The following is a 16,318-nucleotide window of genomic DNA, read 5'->3' as shown; positions in this document are numbered from 1 at the left end:
TTATTATTTTTTTTAGCATGAAATTTATATTGCAAATAAAAATTTTGAACATCAAGGGTCTGCACAATCATAGCTGGTTCATCTTTTCTTTTTCTTTTTTTTATCCATCATGTACAACGGCACCATGCACCTCAAAGAGAAAGACCACAAAAGGCATGCGAGAAAGGGACTTTTCACATTACACAGCCTATTCAAGTAAATGTTTCTTCTTTTACAGAACACAATAAGAAATTAAAAATAAAACAACAGAAAAATAAAATGAAATTGAAAAAAAAACATCAGCAGGGTAGGCTACTATGCATCACCAAAACTGATATTATTATTCTTTGGTGTTCCTGTAGTTCCAGTACAACATTGATACCAACAAATAAATTACAATGTACAAAACAACATTATTTTTTTTCTTCTTGTAATTAAAAACTACACAACATTCACAAGCATCAGTACAATTACATATATACAAATCCTACAGGGCCAAAGCCTGTCAGTGTAGACATTTAGGGTCTCAAGGGACTTACTCGTACTCTTTAACGAGCATAACACTTGTGTACTTTTGCATAAAATATAGTCTTAAATAGTTCTTAAATATTACAAAATTCCATCCAAACACATGTATTGTATAAATCTGAAAAGGTAAATGAGAAACCCTTAAGACACTCAGATGTTTGCCTCCTCTTTTTTGTTGTCCTTATTGGTTTATCAAAGTTTGTACCACATCTTAAAAAAATGGAATAAAAAGAAAAACCGCATCTTCTAAATTGTGTCCATCAACATTTGCTATGTTGCCATTATCTGGGCTACGACCAGTACCATTTGTTTTCCTTAAACGTCAAACGGAATATGACAATGATTGATAGCAGGCGAGTTATTAAACTGCTTGGGGGGGTGATGGGAGGTCACGTGAAACATGGCATTTCAGCACACCAGTTGAGTCTAAAGCCACACAGTTGATTAAACGCTGCATATTGCTCTTGTAATAATAATAATAATAATTGCTGGAAAGTTCTATTCAGAAATTGGCTCCCTTTAAAGTTGTTGGTCCTTTCAAAATAAGACTTTAAATTTCAGTTCTAATGTCAGTTGTTTTATTTTGACAGCTTTGATCTACATTTCAGGAAAGGTCAGGGGTCACCTCGGGAGAACTTCTCCCTTGTGTAGTTAGACAGATAATAGTGAATTATCTGCGTGGTTGAGTAACGTGATCAATATCCCGACGTGGATCTACACACTGTAACGGGTCACATAGATGAAATGTCTGACAGTCACGTGGTCAAAAACGGGGGGGGCATCAGAGCATTGTCCTCGGGTCTGAGTTTCTGAAAGAGTCCTCGTCCTCGTCCGACGTTGGCACGTCGCTGGAGGGGGTGTGGAGGTGGTGGGGTCCGCCGCTCCCCTGGCACACGTACCACTCGTTGAGGTTGGTGACCTGAGGGGAGAGGTTCACGGAGGCTCGGTTCCTGTGCGGCTCTGAGTTGGGAGACAGAGGGTCCCCGAGCGGGTTCGTGGAGGATATGTAGGGGATGTTGGTGGTGTTGTTGTTGTTGGTGGTGGTGGGGGGCGGCGGGGACTTGCAATGCACCTTCATGTGCTTCCGCAGCGAGCTCGGGTGCGTGTAGGACTTGTCGCAGCCGCGGACCTTGCAGTAGTACGGCTTGTCGCTGGTGTGGACGTGGGAGTGCTTCTTCCGGTCACTGCTGTTAGCGAATTTTCTGTCACAGCCTTCGAACTCGCACTTGAAGGGTTTCTCTCCTGGGGGGGTTCAAAAATGAGAAAGCAGAATGCAGTCACGTGCAAAGAACGCAGTGGACGAGTCTCTACGAGGGGGTGTTTAAAACATTTTCTCACAAAGGTTAGAGCTGCAGATTCATTTCGCCATATACCACCTAAATTAAATCCAAACATGCAGGGGGATTTCTGCTCCACTGGAGGGGGGGGGGGGGGGGGGGGATCTGATGCAGCAGCAGTAGCCACCACTGCTGCACACCCACTTGTTCCAAAGCATTTTCCAGTGTGAACACGTGTAACATGCCTTTAGGCCTTCTGGTTACATGCATGTGTGTGTATGTGGGGAGGGGGTAGAGATGGGGAGACACTAAGGAGACCACCAGGAGACGTTTATGTATACCGTGATGGACTCTGGTCGCAACTCGACACACACACACACACACACACACACACCTATACACACACACACACACACACACACACACACACACACACACACACACACTGTCACTCTCAAATGGGAAACATGCATTTCTCTTTCTTTTATTAAGTTACATGTTGGAGGGCAGTGTGTTCTCAAAATGACACGCGGTAAGAAGGTGTAGCTCTGACTTCCTCGTGACTTCTATATTTTTGGTAGATGACTCATGTATTTCCCTGGGGATTTTGCATCGTTCTGTGAGGTGTGGAGGCTTGTCGTTGGTGGGTGTGTGAGGCCAAAAAAATAGAGCCACATTAGCCAAAACACCATCTCTATCTGTGTAATGACGACGACAAAAACAACAACAACTCTCAAAAAGAGCATTTCGTGAGGTTCGAATGTTGTAGAAAGCAAGCGTGCCGTTACTCGCTGTCTTGAACTTTTAAGCACCGTGCAACTCTGGCCAACAATTCACCTCGACGCACTTGTTTTTGGCAATTGTTCTTGAGTGCAGCGTCTGTAGCCTATAGCACTGTTGGTTCACAGTAACTCAGATGCATGCAACTAAATAAATATCTTAATATGTAGATATCGCATACCGTGCGCACACACACACACACACACACACACACACACACACACACACACACACACACACCTACGCACACACACACACACACTCGTCACTACATAAACTGGCGTAAACGTCCCACGCCTGAGGATAATTACATTTACGCGTGTTCCAGTGCTGTCCTGCACGTATACGTAAGCACGTTTTACAAATCATATGCCCTTAATCCTCCTCACGGCTACCGCCGGCGTCTGGCCGAGTAGTACAAAAGTTTACATTTAAAGAAAGGAAATGAAAAACTGAGGGTGCGAAGGCGTCACTGAATACAACTTTCCCCCCGCTTTGTGCGCATTTACGCACAGTCCCACTCACCATCCGTTTAAGATATGAAGACCAACACGAGAGTAGATTCTAATGATGATAATAATGATTTCCACCAGCCCCCCAGATGACACAATGTAGAAGTACTGACCTGTGTGCGTCCTCTTGTGAATCTTTAAATTCTCCGATCGCGCGAACACTTTCCCACAGCCCGGGAAAGGACACGGGAATGGCTTCTCCCCGGTGTGAACTCGGATGTGATTTATCAGTTTGTACTTCGCCTTGAAAGCCTTCCCTTCCCGCGGACATTCCTCCCAGAAGCAGACGTGGGAGCTCTGCTCCGGTCCCCCGACGTGCTCCACCGTGACGTGGTTGACCAGCTCGTGCATGGTGCTGTAAGTCTTCGAGCAGGGCTTCTTCTGACTCTGGTCCTGGTCGATCCACTTGCAGATCAGCTCCTGCTTGATGGGCTGCCGCATGTACCTCAAAAACGCCCCTGCCGCTCCGTGAGGAGCAGACGCGATGTTCACATTGAGGTTCATGGAGTTGTAGCTATGGAGGGAAGACGGTCCATAGTGCTCCGGCCTGTGGCCGAAGTGCTCCGGCCTGCCGTAGATGTCCCCCGGTATACCCAGGCGCATCTGCCCGTTGAGGGCATGGTGGTGGTGGTGGTGGGCACCTGGAGACGCCTGGTCGTGGAGTCCAGTGAAGAGGGAATGGGCCCCGCTCTCCGCGTGCCCGTAAGCACCTGTTGGGGAGATGAACATGCCATGGTGATGAGGGGAGGAGGCGGAACTATGCTGGTCGCCAAGTGCATGCATAGCAGAGGCTGAGAGTTCTCTCCTGAGGATGAAGTCCCTGCTGCTTGAGTAGCCTGAGTGGGGGTGAGCCACGGGGAAACCGACTGTGGTCTGGGCAGAAGTGAAGGACGCCGCGGTCTGGGCTTCGTGGTGGCTCTGAATGTGATGAGACGGGCTAAGTTTGAGAGCGTTTGTCTGTGCCATGTGCTCTGGTCCAAATGGAGTGAGTGCCACTCCGGGGTCGTTGCCCAGCTCCCCAGGGTGGAGGTGGGCATGGTGGGAGAGAGGGTGATGCCCCCCTAGCCCCGGGAAGCCTGTCATATTCTGATGAGGAAGGGGTTGAGTCGCTGCCAAATCCGCTAATCTTAACGCCGGATTCCTCTTGCTTAAAGGGGGCTCCATAACTACACTGACAAGTCCATCCGCGCTCACCGCGATTGTTTCTCACCCCGCCACGCTCTCTAAAACATTAGGAAAATATGTATATAAGGGGCTCTATAAGTTCTTTTGTCCGGCTTCTAACTCTGCTTGCTCCCTTTTCCCACTCTGTCCTCAAGCGATTGGCAGAACATACAACAGTTGGAGGACACAGTGGGGAATACAGTTTAGAAATGGCACCGCGGGTATTGGACGGATTTTGGTGACTGGCAGTTAGGAGAACGAAGCGATTGGCTGTCGTTCAGCGCAGGGGCTCAGCAGGGTTCCGCCCCCTCACTCTCTTTATCGCTGTTGACTCCAAAAAGTTGTACTCACAAAGTTACCAGCAGATCTGTGTTGTTGTTTTTCTTTTTCTTCTCTTTTTTTTTTTTGCGCTGCTCTCTCCGTGTTTTACCGGCGCATGTGAATGACCGAGATGTCAGTTTTTATGTGACAAATACAGCCCAGTTTATCTCTGGTAAAGTGTCTTTACTATTGATTCGATGTTGCCGTTGAAATAGAGAGAGAGAGAGAGAGAGAGAGAGAGAGAGAGAGAGAGAGAGAGAGAGAGAGAGAAGCCCGCTGCTGGTGGAGAGATGTATGTGACCGGTGTATAGGTGTGTAGAGAGGACAACGGTGAGGGCGCAAAGTATATTTATTAAGCGTGTGAATATTATTATTATTTTTAGTTATCGAGAAGGATTTAGAAAAAAGCTCCTAAGACTTCACATGATTTGTCAGGAAAACATAAATTACAAAACCGAACCTGTGGAAAGTTATTGCATGTCTAAATTATACAAACCGATAAAATACCGGAAAATGGTGATTGGATACAATAAATTAAATTAAATCACCAGAGAAATATTTGATACTTCTTTGCTATTTTTTATTATGAACTATTGTTCATTTGAACCCTATTCCCCCTCTTGCAGTTATTATATGAATACCACAGCCCTCCCAATCTTCATAGAAATATTATTACTGCTGCACTTTCATTGAAATGAGCTTTAATATGAATTATGGGCAGTGTAGGCTGTCAACCCAAACACACTAAAATGCTGAAGTTAGGAAAAAACAATAAACATGTCTTACATTCTTATTAGTTCACGCACTTTTTCATAATGCCCCAATAAAAAAAGAATTAATCTTGGCTTAAATATATTACAAGTGCAGGCCGACCTCAGCGTGTGTTACACACCAAACAGTAAACTAAGACAGGAGTATCACAGCGTTATAATATATAGTGTCGGTGAATGTCTTGGACCTGAAAAGGTGCCATGTATTTATTTTTTATTCTCAGCATCATTTACCAACCGTTTGTCATTTTGATTATAATTGAGGTTGGCAACACAAACGTGTATTTAAGTTGCCCATCGGACGGATCACACCATTCGAATAGTTCCTGTTGACAGCAGGACGTGTATCTGTCATCGATACATATTCATTCAGACACCTTTCCAATCGATCTGTGGGAGCTCAAAACTACAAATCACCACGTCATCAGAGTTTGTGTAACTCCAACGGCAGCTGGCCTTAAATTAAAAAAAAAGAAAGTAAAAACTTCAAGTATATAATGAACACCACATTTCCCCACTCAGGACCATGTTCTATAATTGATTTCCACCGTGCTCGAGAGGGAAGGCTTTACACTGTTATGGGGCCTGTTGCAAGCGCTCCATGTGGGAAAAGCTGATTTATGAACTTGATATTCAGCAGAAACAAATGCTTTGAATAGGTGTGTGTCAACACCTTTTACAGCGGATACATAACGTGCTATAGTTCTGCAAAAATAAATACATAAATAATAATAATAACAACAATAAATATGTATTAATTAACAGTTAGATATGATTGGTCTCTGTATAGTTGGTTGTTCTGCCTGCTCCAGTTTATTGTTTATGAACAGCTGCTCATTTTTATTATCCACAATGACTGTCATATCTGTATTTTTTATGATTTAAAAGTCACCCAAAAAAATGAGCACGTGATTTAGTGAAATAAATAAAACATGCCCAGCTCCAATGAGAGCATCTGGAAACTCATAAAACACACGAGGAGCAGTGGGTGCACTGTTTATGATTTGTTTAAAGGGGGGGGGGGGCTATTTCATACGCATTAAATGAAACACCACATTAAATGAGACCCATAATCCCACAGAATTAACAACAAGAATTATACTTTTGCTGCGAAGGCAGGGGGGAGGGGGGGGGGGGGGGGGTGTCACCGTGGTCCCGTAACCGTGGCAATCTGTGAATGCCGTGCACGTGCACATTTAAAAAAAAAAAAAAAATTCCTGGTCACAATGTGTCGCCCGTTGCTGACACACATATATCATATTCTGCCTTGTCAAATGAGCGGAAATGGGTCTATGTAGCACCTCTTTAAAACGATCTAAAGAAACTGTTATCTGAACTTTCTGGAAGGAGCGGGTTAATTTTGATTGACTTAGCTTCCTAGCTTCTCTCTCCCGCTCCCTTTCTCTCTCTCTCTCTCTCTCCCTCCCTCTAAAACAAAGACTCTTTGTCATAAACAGGGTTATTTTACCAAATGGAGTCAAGAGTGCAACATATGTGGTTTTAACGGGTCATGGGTCAAACATCCATGAAACACAAGGTCACGGGAGCCACACAGTAACCTTCCAGTGTGTCAACATATTGATATTGTCATGATAGCAGAGAGGAGGAATACGCCTTTGGCCCCTCAACTATAACACACACACGCGCGCGCACACAGGCACGGCAGTGCGCCTTTATGTGATCGAGGCTGCTGACTTTATCGATTAGCTCTGCGTCATACTTAAAGCTGTAACTTCAGATCACAACCTATTTCCTGTAATTTCGCTTTAAAGAATCCGCGGGGCCGCGTCTCAGTGTGTGTTGCTGGTACTAGAACCTGTTGAAATACGGGTCTTAGGGGGTTTTCAATAGGCAGGACCCCCTTTCTTCTAGAAGCAGAAGCAGCCATGTGCCTCTCTGTACCCGCTAGATTTTTTTCTTTTCTCCTCCATTCTTTTTAATTTCGCTTTTCTCTCTATCTGGGGAAGGTTTTTTTTTTCTCCAGAGAAATAAAGAGCTTCTTATAAGGGTCGGCAGACGTGACTTTGAACTTGGATCAGCTCCTGCGTTTCCTGTGGTGCGGGCTGAAATAGACTGGGAAGAATGGCACACACAACGCTCAGCCTGTCCCACTCCGAGCTAAGAGACGCACACAATTTCACCAAAAAAAAGTTTCAACGTTTCCCTCTCCTTCTCCATTACTTGCCTGCTTACAGGAGCACCGGAGGACTGAAGCAGGCAGAGGGAAAATATGTGTGTGTGTGTGTGTGTGTGTGTGTGTGTGTGTGTGTGTGTGTGTGTGTGTGTGTGGAACGGGACAACTTGTGGGATTTTTGAGTTGGTGAAAATGTAAGTAAACTTCCTTTGACTTGTGGGTGAATGAGCAGATGTGGTGCATGGCCTGTGTGTGTATATATCTCCATTTGCAGGCAGGATTCGGTGCATGCTTGTAATGGGAAGTTGCCAGTAAATGAAACAAATCCTTTTTTATTTTAATGACTTTCCTGGGTCGGTTCTACATGTTTGTGCTAAAAAAAACCTCATCCAGAGCACCAACACATCTCATTCAATAACACTTCCAACACTCCATCACATCCATCAAGGCTCGACCAGGTCACTAAATGGTTAACACGGATCCAAACGCAGCTCACACCACCCAAAACATGTCATTGAATGGCTGCGGTGGAACGTGAGAACCAGAACCAGCAACCTATGGAACCGTTGAAAACAAAAATAAGAAGAACCAAACAACAAGCATGGGCGGTTGGTTACGGTGCGAGCAGCGGAGCACCGCTAAAGGCCCAGTTGTGGTTCTACAGCAGTGGACTCCATATGGAGCCACATATGCTTTTTCAGCTGCGAGGAATCAGATGGAGAGAACTCCATCTTAACTTAACGAAAGGTCATTATAGCAGCCTTCGGACATGTATAGGTGGTGTGTTTTAATATAGCTATTTATTATTACATGTTCTCGTGCTTTTAAAAAAAACAATAATAAAAAAGTGGGAGGTGTTACAGCAGTACATTCAGCCCATTTCTACAAAGAAAAGGTGTGTTCTTGCATTTATGTTTTTTTTCTATTTGTCAAGGAGACTTAAAGCACCCCCCATTATTTTAGAAGACATTGGGGGTCAATAAAATGATTTAATATTCCAACGTCATAGGATGCTTTATAGGAGTGAAGATGCCTGGAAATCAGTTAACACTTTTACTGGCGTGCGTGTAATAGTGCAATTGTAGATATCATGGTGGTTAATTGATATTTAATAGCACGGCTCTATATGCTGATAGATGAGCGTGATTGTTTTTTAAATATTATTTAGAAATGTAAAATACACAGAGCTACAGCATTATATTTAGGCTTTAAAAAAATTAATGAAAAACAGTAACCAATTTCTTATACTCAATCCTAATATTTACCTCCAATCTAATTATTTTTCATAAAAATGCTACAGTTCTGTCTATTATTACTACAACTTGGTACCTACTGGAATATAAACAAACAAAACATGTCCTCTCCTCTCTCTTGTCGTGATCCCTCCGGTTGTATATATCCCCCCTCTAAAAACAAAAAATCCTCTCCTAAAAGTAGGCGGTAATTATTTGTGGAAAAAATGGCGTTGCGCTATTAAGTCGCCAGAGCGCTACCGGCTATTGGAGGGGCACCTGGGATTGATGAGGCGCGGCGGCCAATGAGACCGCGAGGAGCGAATGAACGGGCTCCAGTTTAAAGGGGGCGGAAGAGGAGGTAGAGTCAGTCCACGGAGAAACAGGGACCCTCCGCGATAAACGCAGACGAGCCCGGAGAAATAAATTCCATGCCCCCTCACGATCGGTACGGCGTTTTTACACTGAGATGCTCCAGCTATACTCTCGCTCTGTGCGCGCAGAGGACACCCAGTAAGATAATTATTTCATTCTTCGAGTGCATATTTTTGGGGGGGATTTTTTTTTTCTTTGGGGGGGGGGGGGGGGGGGGTGGGTGGTTGTTGAACGCAGCCCAACTGTCGCAGTCAAGAGAAGAGGACACGGGGAAACTCCTCACTCCGTTTGGATTTTTTTTGAGGCACAACTTCACTAAGAAGTAGATCCGATAAGCCGAGCTGATTTCTTTTTTTTCTCTTTCCCCTTCTCCTCGTGAGTGGAGCAGCAGTTGTTTCAATTTGATATGGTGTTTCCAAGGTTTGGAAGTTGAATCGTTGCTCACAAGCATTTGATTTTGTTCTTTAACTTATTGGCCGTACAGCCCTGATCTGATTCAAACAAACAAACAACAACAAAAACCCTGCTTCAATCATGTTACTGGATGCTGGTCACCAGTTCCCCGGACTGGGAGTGGGGTCGTTTGCCAGGCATCACTCGGCGAGCGAGATGCAGGAGAGAGACTTGAGTTTGGCACAGAACAGCTTCGTGGACTCCGCGCACATGGGCGCGTTTAAGCTCAACCACGACCTCTCTCCGGGACAGAGCTCTGCCTTCACCAGCCAGGCGCCGGGCTACCCCGCCGCGGCTCTGGGGGCTCATGCCGCCCATGTCACGTCGTACGCGAGCTCGCCTTTTAACTCCACCAGGGACTTTCTCTTTCGCAGCCGCGGCTTCGGAGAGTCCTCTCCGGCGAGCAGCCAGCATGCTATTTTTGGCCCCGCGACGGGGTCCCTGCATCACTCCCATACAGACTCTCAAGGCCACATTCTGTTCCCGGGGATCCACGACCAGCACGGGTCCCACGGCTCCCCGAACGTCCTCAACGGGCAAATGAGACTCGGACTACCCGGGGAGGTTTTCGGACGCTCCGAGCAGTACCACCAGGTATCCAGCCCGAGGACCGACCCGTACTCAGCGGCGCAGCTGCACAACCAGTACGGCTCCATGAATATGAACATGGGGATGAACATGGCAGCCCACCACCACCCCGGTGCCTTCTTCCGCTACATGCGGCAGCAGTGCATCAAGCAGGAGCTCATCTGCAAGTGGATCGACCCCGAGCAGCTCAGCAACCCGAAGAAGAGCTGCAGCAAAACTTTCAGCACCATGCACGAGCTGGTCACGCACGTCTCGGTGGAGCACGTTGGTGGCCCGGAGCAGACCAACCACATCTGCTTCTGGGAGGACTGTGTCCGGGAGAGCAAGCCGTTCAAGGCGAAATACAAACTGGTGAACCACATTCGGGTGCACACCGGGGAGAAGCCGTTCCCGTGCCCGTTCCCCGGCTGCGGGAAGGTGTTCGCGCGGTCGGAAAACTTGAAGATACACAAGAGAACGCACACAGGTAAATATCACAAAACAATACGAGGGGCTTTATATTGTTGTTCTTCTTTTTATTGTTTTTTTGTTTCGAGTAATACGATTTGTTGCTACTAAGCCGGAGTGTGCGTTTATTTCGCTGTTGTAAACACGCGCCGTGCCAACGAAAACACGAATTAAGATCTAATTATCAGCGACTATTTCAGGCTGCTAAAGTCGATAGTATTCGTAGAAACGGACAGAGGAGATTTAGGAGCACGTCCAAGAGAACGAGAGCTAGAGGGGGGGGGGGGGGGACACATTAGTTTATAATAGCGGGGTATTGCACGGGCACATTTTACATTTTTAACATTTCTCCAAACGTGTAGAAAATAAACAGACAGGGCCTGCCGATGTTTTACAGTTTGGGGGGGGGGGGGGGGGGGGGGGGGTGGGTGGACTTTGCAAGAAAAAAAAGAATTGGGTCAAAGGGGACAGTGGGAGCGCGTTGCGTGCAGACAGGCTGGTGGAGTAAATCACATCAATTGGTTTCCTTAGTGGAGCTTGTTCTCGTATAGCTCGCGTTCGATATCCCATAACATCCAGAACGGGATTTGTCGGTAGTATAAATTATTTACACCGAACTCTTCTAATGGATTTAGTTTTTATTCAGCTGCGTGTTGTGGGGAGGTGTTTTTAAATGGTGAGGATCGCCTTTTGTGTTCGTATCCTGCGCTCTTCATAGATAAGATAAGAGCTAAAGGTGCCAGACGGGAGTCCGTTACCGGCCCCGCTCATCACTTTTTTTTCCTGGACTTATTTTTCTTGGGGGAAATACATTACGGTGTGGGCGCCATCGGTCAGGTGCTAATTAGATTTTTATTGTCTCCCAGGCAAATGGTTCGCCTTCTGTAGGGCCCACTGAGGACGGCCTTACCCCCCTCCCACACACACACCCCCCTCTCTCCAACCCCCTTCCAAATCACTATGCGCATTATTTATGAACCCCCCCCCCCCCCCTTTACTCCGACTCATCTCTGTTCTGAAAACAGCCTTAAACTTTGAATTTCGCACATGGGGGGAGGACACGCTACGAGTTGTTTTAAAACTGACACCGATTGCTGTGAATTTAAGGCAAAGCGCGTTCACACTAAATCATAACTTTGTTATTTTGTAAATGTTTGCGTTTGAATTTTTACGCATCCAATGAGCTGCACAGCTCCTTGTTGTTACACACTCACTTTCTCTGTGAAAAAATAATGTGGGGAAAAAATTCTGACATTTCTTCTTTTCTTTTTTTTCGTGCAGGAGAGAAGCCCTTCCAGTGTGAGTTTGAAGGCTGCGACAGAAGGTTTGCAAACAGCAGCGACCGAAAGAAACACATGCACGTTCACACGTCGGACAAGCCTTACCTCTGCAAAATGTGCGACAAGTCCTACACACACCCCAGCTCTCTACGAAAACACATGAAGGTAAATATGCCAGGAAATGTGTTTGTGTGTGTGTGTGTGTGTGTGTGTCAGGCCTCCATAACGTATTATGGTGTATTTTAAATTAATATATATTGTGCATCATTCATTCTCATCTAAATTCTTTCCCTTAGTGCCTGATTGTAAACACTAATTAATCCTATTCCCCCCCCCCCCCCCCCCCCCCCCCCCCCAGGTCCACGAAGCCTCCCCACCACCACCACCATCAGACTCCTCACCAGCAGCCAGCTCCGGCTACGAGTCCTCCACACCTCCAGGCCTGGTGTCTCCCACCGCCGAGACACACAGCAACACCAACCTGTCCCCAGCCTCGGTGGTGCACAACACCACCAGCCACAGTGGCCTATCCTCCAATTTCAGTGAATGGTATGTGTAGGACTGAGCTGAAACGAAGCGACACACACTCACTTCACAGCACTGGACCGTTCAGCAGGAGATTTGGGACACGTGCACGCGAGGGGCACACAAAACATTTTGTTTATTTTAATATTTTTTTTTCCACCAGGGAAGATGAGGATTATCAACAGAGGAAAATATGTATAATAGTCGAGGTGTATTTCATATTGTAAATAATTACTAAAAGCCCACTTTCCCCATCGGTTGTGATAGTTTGTCAGTCTTTGGTGTATAGATGTTCCTTCAATGGTAGCTATTTCTCTAACTGGACTTTTAGTGCACATATTACAATAAACAATTGTACTATAATGTTAAATATTGTGATCCTGAGGCAAATTGATTGTACTATACTAAACATCTATAAACTGGAACGAGTGCCAAAGTTAACATTTAACTCCAACAGACCACAATATTACGCTTGTGAATGTATATTTTTTAGTTTTGCTGGGCTTTAACTTGTGATGTTTTGTGCTTTGCAAGTTTGAATTGTGAAATACTATCTGGGGGATTGTGAGGAAAATAAACGTTGTGCCGTTCAATTTTCTGTAACTACACACCCTTCCTTTTGTAAATATCAACTGCCATATTTATCCATTTGTAATTAAATTATGGTATTTACTTGCTACAGATGAAACAGTATTTATAAAAGAATGTTTCTTTACTATAAATATGTACAATTGCGAGCTAAACATGGGCAGTTGTTTCGTTATGTGCTTTTGTTCAAAGTTTTAAGAGGTGTTTCCTTCCTTATTGTGATAAGAATTTTACTGCATACAAATATAATAAAAGGTGTTGCAAGTGCTAAATATTCCCTTTTGACTTTTTCCCCATTGCTTTCTGGTTTGCCTGCTGCTGGCGCGGCTCAGTGAGTTCCGTGTTTGGGAGGCTTTTAGTTATAAAACTCTTCTTGATTCTTGTCCTGGTGTTAAAGGACATTATGGTGTCTTATACCTCAAGCTTTGCAAAGCATGCTGACAGGGCCGTAAACGACGTGGCTGTTGTGGTGCAAAAGAAAAACAACAGGAGATTTAGGGGGAATTTTAGTGAACTGTGCACAGTCTGAATTTTCTTTGTGTGTGACAAGGCAGAACATTCTAACTAGTTTAAAAAGATGTGTAGCAGAGTTTAATTCAAGCAAAAGAAGCATCTTCATTCTGCTGTTAGAGGAAAAGCAGCTAAGCTACCTCTTCCCTGTATCGTATCTCTAAACTCACTTTATATTTTCTCAGGTCAGTTACTGAGTTTATTTGAAAACACAGCCTGTAAATGTGACCCCTCCCCCTATCACACACACACACACACCCACACACACACCCCAGACACTTCACTGCACAGGAGCTGCTGAACTTGAACTTGACTCGGCTTATGGGCCTGCAGTCTCTGCTGAGAGCTTCTTCATGCTCTGGTTTGTAGCCTGTGTTTGTAGCCCCCCCCCGCAGTTCATTCAGACCCTTCTAAATTTTGACTGCATTGTGGGGAAATATAGATTGCTGAAGGAGAGCTGGTGTTGCTCACACAGATCTGAGGCTCTTTGTAGAAGGAATAGTGCGATCCGAGTGGGCCTATATTATGGTTAATATAGGAATTAAATAGGCTGAAGGAGAATAACAGTGTCTGTCAGCTGGCTGCTTGGTTGTTTTGGGTGATGCATGGCCTTATGTTGCTGTTGTATGATTTGTGCTTGGTTGACGTTCAGGAACACAGAAAACAGTGGGACTTTGGTGGATCACTGCTGCAGGCTGAATCTTGAAGCAAGTGGCACTCTGTCTGTGTCATGGAGCTGCTATGACTGCAGGCTATAACGTTGTCTGCCATTACGGGCTGCTCACAGACCGATGTGGCAAATAAAGAGGCTGGTAGGATCATCTGATTACAACCAGGCAGTGATATCAACTCAAATCAATTAGAACCTATGTGTAAAACCTACGCTTTTGCTCTCTTTAAAAAAAACTTTCAATAGGTTTGTTGGGTTCGTAAGTCACGTATTTACATCATCAGCCAATCAAAAGAGGGCAAACTTTTTTTTCTGGCAAAAGTGTGCAAACTGAGATGAGCTTGTCTCAGGGAGAGATATTGGTTAATATGCAGCTTGTAAACAGCCTCCTAACGACCCCGCTGACCTCTCCGGCGGAGGAAGGTGTGACCTGTGGGGAGTGGGAAAGGTCAGCTCCACACAGTGCGTCGATGCCGGTTCCTGTTCGGCTCCAGCTGCGCCGATATTGATCCGCGGAGAAGGAAGCTTTTTTCTTCTTCTCCTTCTCACAGCTCCTTGTGCATTAGGCTACTGTAAGGATACTGTCAGAGCACACGCACGCACACACACACACACACACACACACACACACACACACACACACACACACACACACACACACACACACACACACACACACACACACTAACCTGCCTCTCACCGGGCCTGGAGCTCCAATAGCCTCGGTGGAGTTTTTCAGGAGTCACGCATGGACTCAGGCCAAAGTTCAGGCGGAAAATCTTAGAGGTCACGTAATGAGTTCAGCGAGCAATTTGAACCGTTCTGCATGAGTGTGTTTAAAAGTGGCGTTGTTGCGCGCGGGCTGCAGCGCAGAGGATGAAGAGGAGGAGGAGGAGGAGGAGGTGGGGTTAAAGGAGAGGATAACCTGCCTGGAACGTCTACGTTTTTATTCACCAAAACAATCTCTATTTGAGGGTAATGTTTTATTTATGGCATGATACCGTATGATAGATATTGAACAATTAAACTAGTTCAAGCCTCTTTTTCATTAGCACGATCCGAATAACCAGTATCTCTCTTTAACATCACCCCCTTTATGACACGTTGATTTAATAGGAGAAAATGACAAACAGCAGTTTTTGTATTTATTCTTATTTATTTTTTACATGGATTCATGACGTAGATTACCTGAATCAAACAATGCATTCGCAGTTTGTTATAGCACAGCGGGTGTGCTCGTTCAATGCAGCTTAGGACAATTATTTGAGAATGAAAAAAAGAATATACAGTATACATATATATATATATATTGCTTTTTTACACAATTTATCTAGGCTACGTCAGTGAAAATGAGTGCTGCGCCCCCGCTGGTGTGTGAATGTATGTGTGTGTGTGTGTGTGTGTGTGTGTGTGTGTGTGTGTGTGTGTGTGTGTGTTTGTGAGAGAGGAAGAGGTGCAGACTTATGAGGTGGACACATTTTTTTTATCCACACCAGTTGACAAAGGGGTCAGCGTGTCGATATTCGGGACAAACATTGACAAATTTTAAGCTTTTTTTGTAGTTTTCACTAAACGAGCTCAAATAGTTCTTGTGTCAGCTGTGGTGCGGGTTTGAAGTTTGAGGAAGAGCGCGCGGCGATTGGAGGCCTCCGGGGACTGAAATGAAACCGGTGCCGTTTCGCGCGTCGTTTCAGGCTCTACTTGTTGGGCTGCTACACGCAGCACCTATCAGTCCATTCAGGTGACTGTGGATGTGAAGCTGCAGTTTTGATAACAATTGATGAATTCGCTTCCACTCCCTCTCTCACAAACGCACACTAATTGTGCATGGTTAACTTGTTTTACTCGCCATATTGGGTACATCACTCTTGTGTTTTTGCATAAATATTTCTCATTTAACGGTTGTAGGTATAATACTACAGTAGCAGCCTAACTTACCCCCATCATAGATAACTGCTCTGTCATTCATAATTCATCATCCTATGGAGGGCGTTATTCTTTCCCCCCCCCCCTCATGTGTTTGTTAAAGGCAAATATTGTGTTTGTTTTTATGTTTTGTCGTGTAGCCCGGTGACACAGGTTTGACCCTTTTCTATGACTTGACTTGTGTGAAGCCATTTGACGCACGTGGAGGTCGCAATGATATGCAGCATTTAAGGACTAAAAAAGTGACTTACATGTCTTT

General features: G+C 45.2%; 2 protein-coding genes across 2 annotated transcripts; one reads left to right on the top strand and one right to left on the bottom strand.

The window, feature by feature from the left end:
- Window positions 1-1,288: 1,288 nt before the first annotated feature.
- Window positions 1,289-4,275, bottom strand: zic5 (Zic family zinc finger 5). Its single transcript, XM_076081896.1, has 2 exons — window positions 3,190-4,275; window positions 1,289-1,749 (listed from the first exon to the last, which is right to left on the bottom strand). Exons 1-2 carry the CDS (start codon window positions 4,238-4,240, stop codon window positions 1,289-1,291), a joined length of 1,512 nt encoding a protein of 503 aa, XP_075938011.1. The 5' UTR covers window positions 4,241-4,275.
- Window positions 4,276-9,280: 5,005 nt separating this feature from the next.
- On the top strand, window positions 9,281-12,399 carry zic2a (zic family member 2 (odd-paired homolog, Drosophila), a). The gene is made up of 3 exons (XM_076081880.1): window positions 9,281-10,579; window positions 11,842-12,005; window positions 12,199-12,399. The coding sequence occupies exons 1-3, from the start codon at window positions 9,607-9,609 to the stop codon at window positions 12,397-12,399; spliced, it is 1,338 nt and encodes a 445-aa protein (XP_075937995.1). The 5' UTR covers window positions 9,281-9,606.
- Window positions 12,400-16,318: the final 3,919 nt, after the last annotated feature.

This window comes from Anarhichas minor, unplaced genomic scaffold, assembly GCF_050575085.1.
Source record: "Anarhichas minor isolate MPS153535 unplaced genomic scaffold, ASM5057508v1 ptg000087l, whole genome shotgun sequence".
Lineage (NCBI taxonomy): Eukaryota > Metazoa > Chordata > Actinopteri > Perciformes > Anarhichadidae > Anarhichas > Anarhichas minor.
The sequence above is the reverse complement of the archived record's forward strand: the minus strand, read 5'-3'. Positions and strand labels throughout refer to the sequence as shown.

Excerpts from the sequence above, each read along its gene's own strand:
- zic5 (XM_076081896.1), bottom strand. The coding sequence starts at position 4,240 with ATGGAGCCCCCTTTAAGCAAGAGGAATCCGGCGTTAAGATTAGCGGAT. Across the intron at positions 1,750-3,189 it reads TCACAAGAGGACGCACACAG|GAGAGAAACCCTTCAAGTGC; the intron begins GTCAGTACTTCT and ends GAACCCCCCCAG.
- zic2a (XM_076081880.1), top strand. The coding sequence starts at position 9,607 with ATGTTACTGGATGCTGGTCACCAGTTCCCCGGACTGGGAGTGGGGTCG. Across the intron at positions 10,580-11,841 it reads ACACAAGAGAACGCACACAG|GAGAGAAGCCCTTCCAGTGT; the intron begins GTAAATATCACA and ends TTTTTCGTGCAG. Across the intron at positions 12,006-12,198 it reads CTCTACGAAAACACATGAAG|GTCCACGAAGCCTCCCCACC; the intron begins GTAAATATGCCA and ends CCCCCCCCCCAG.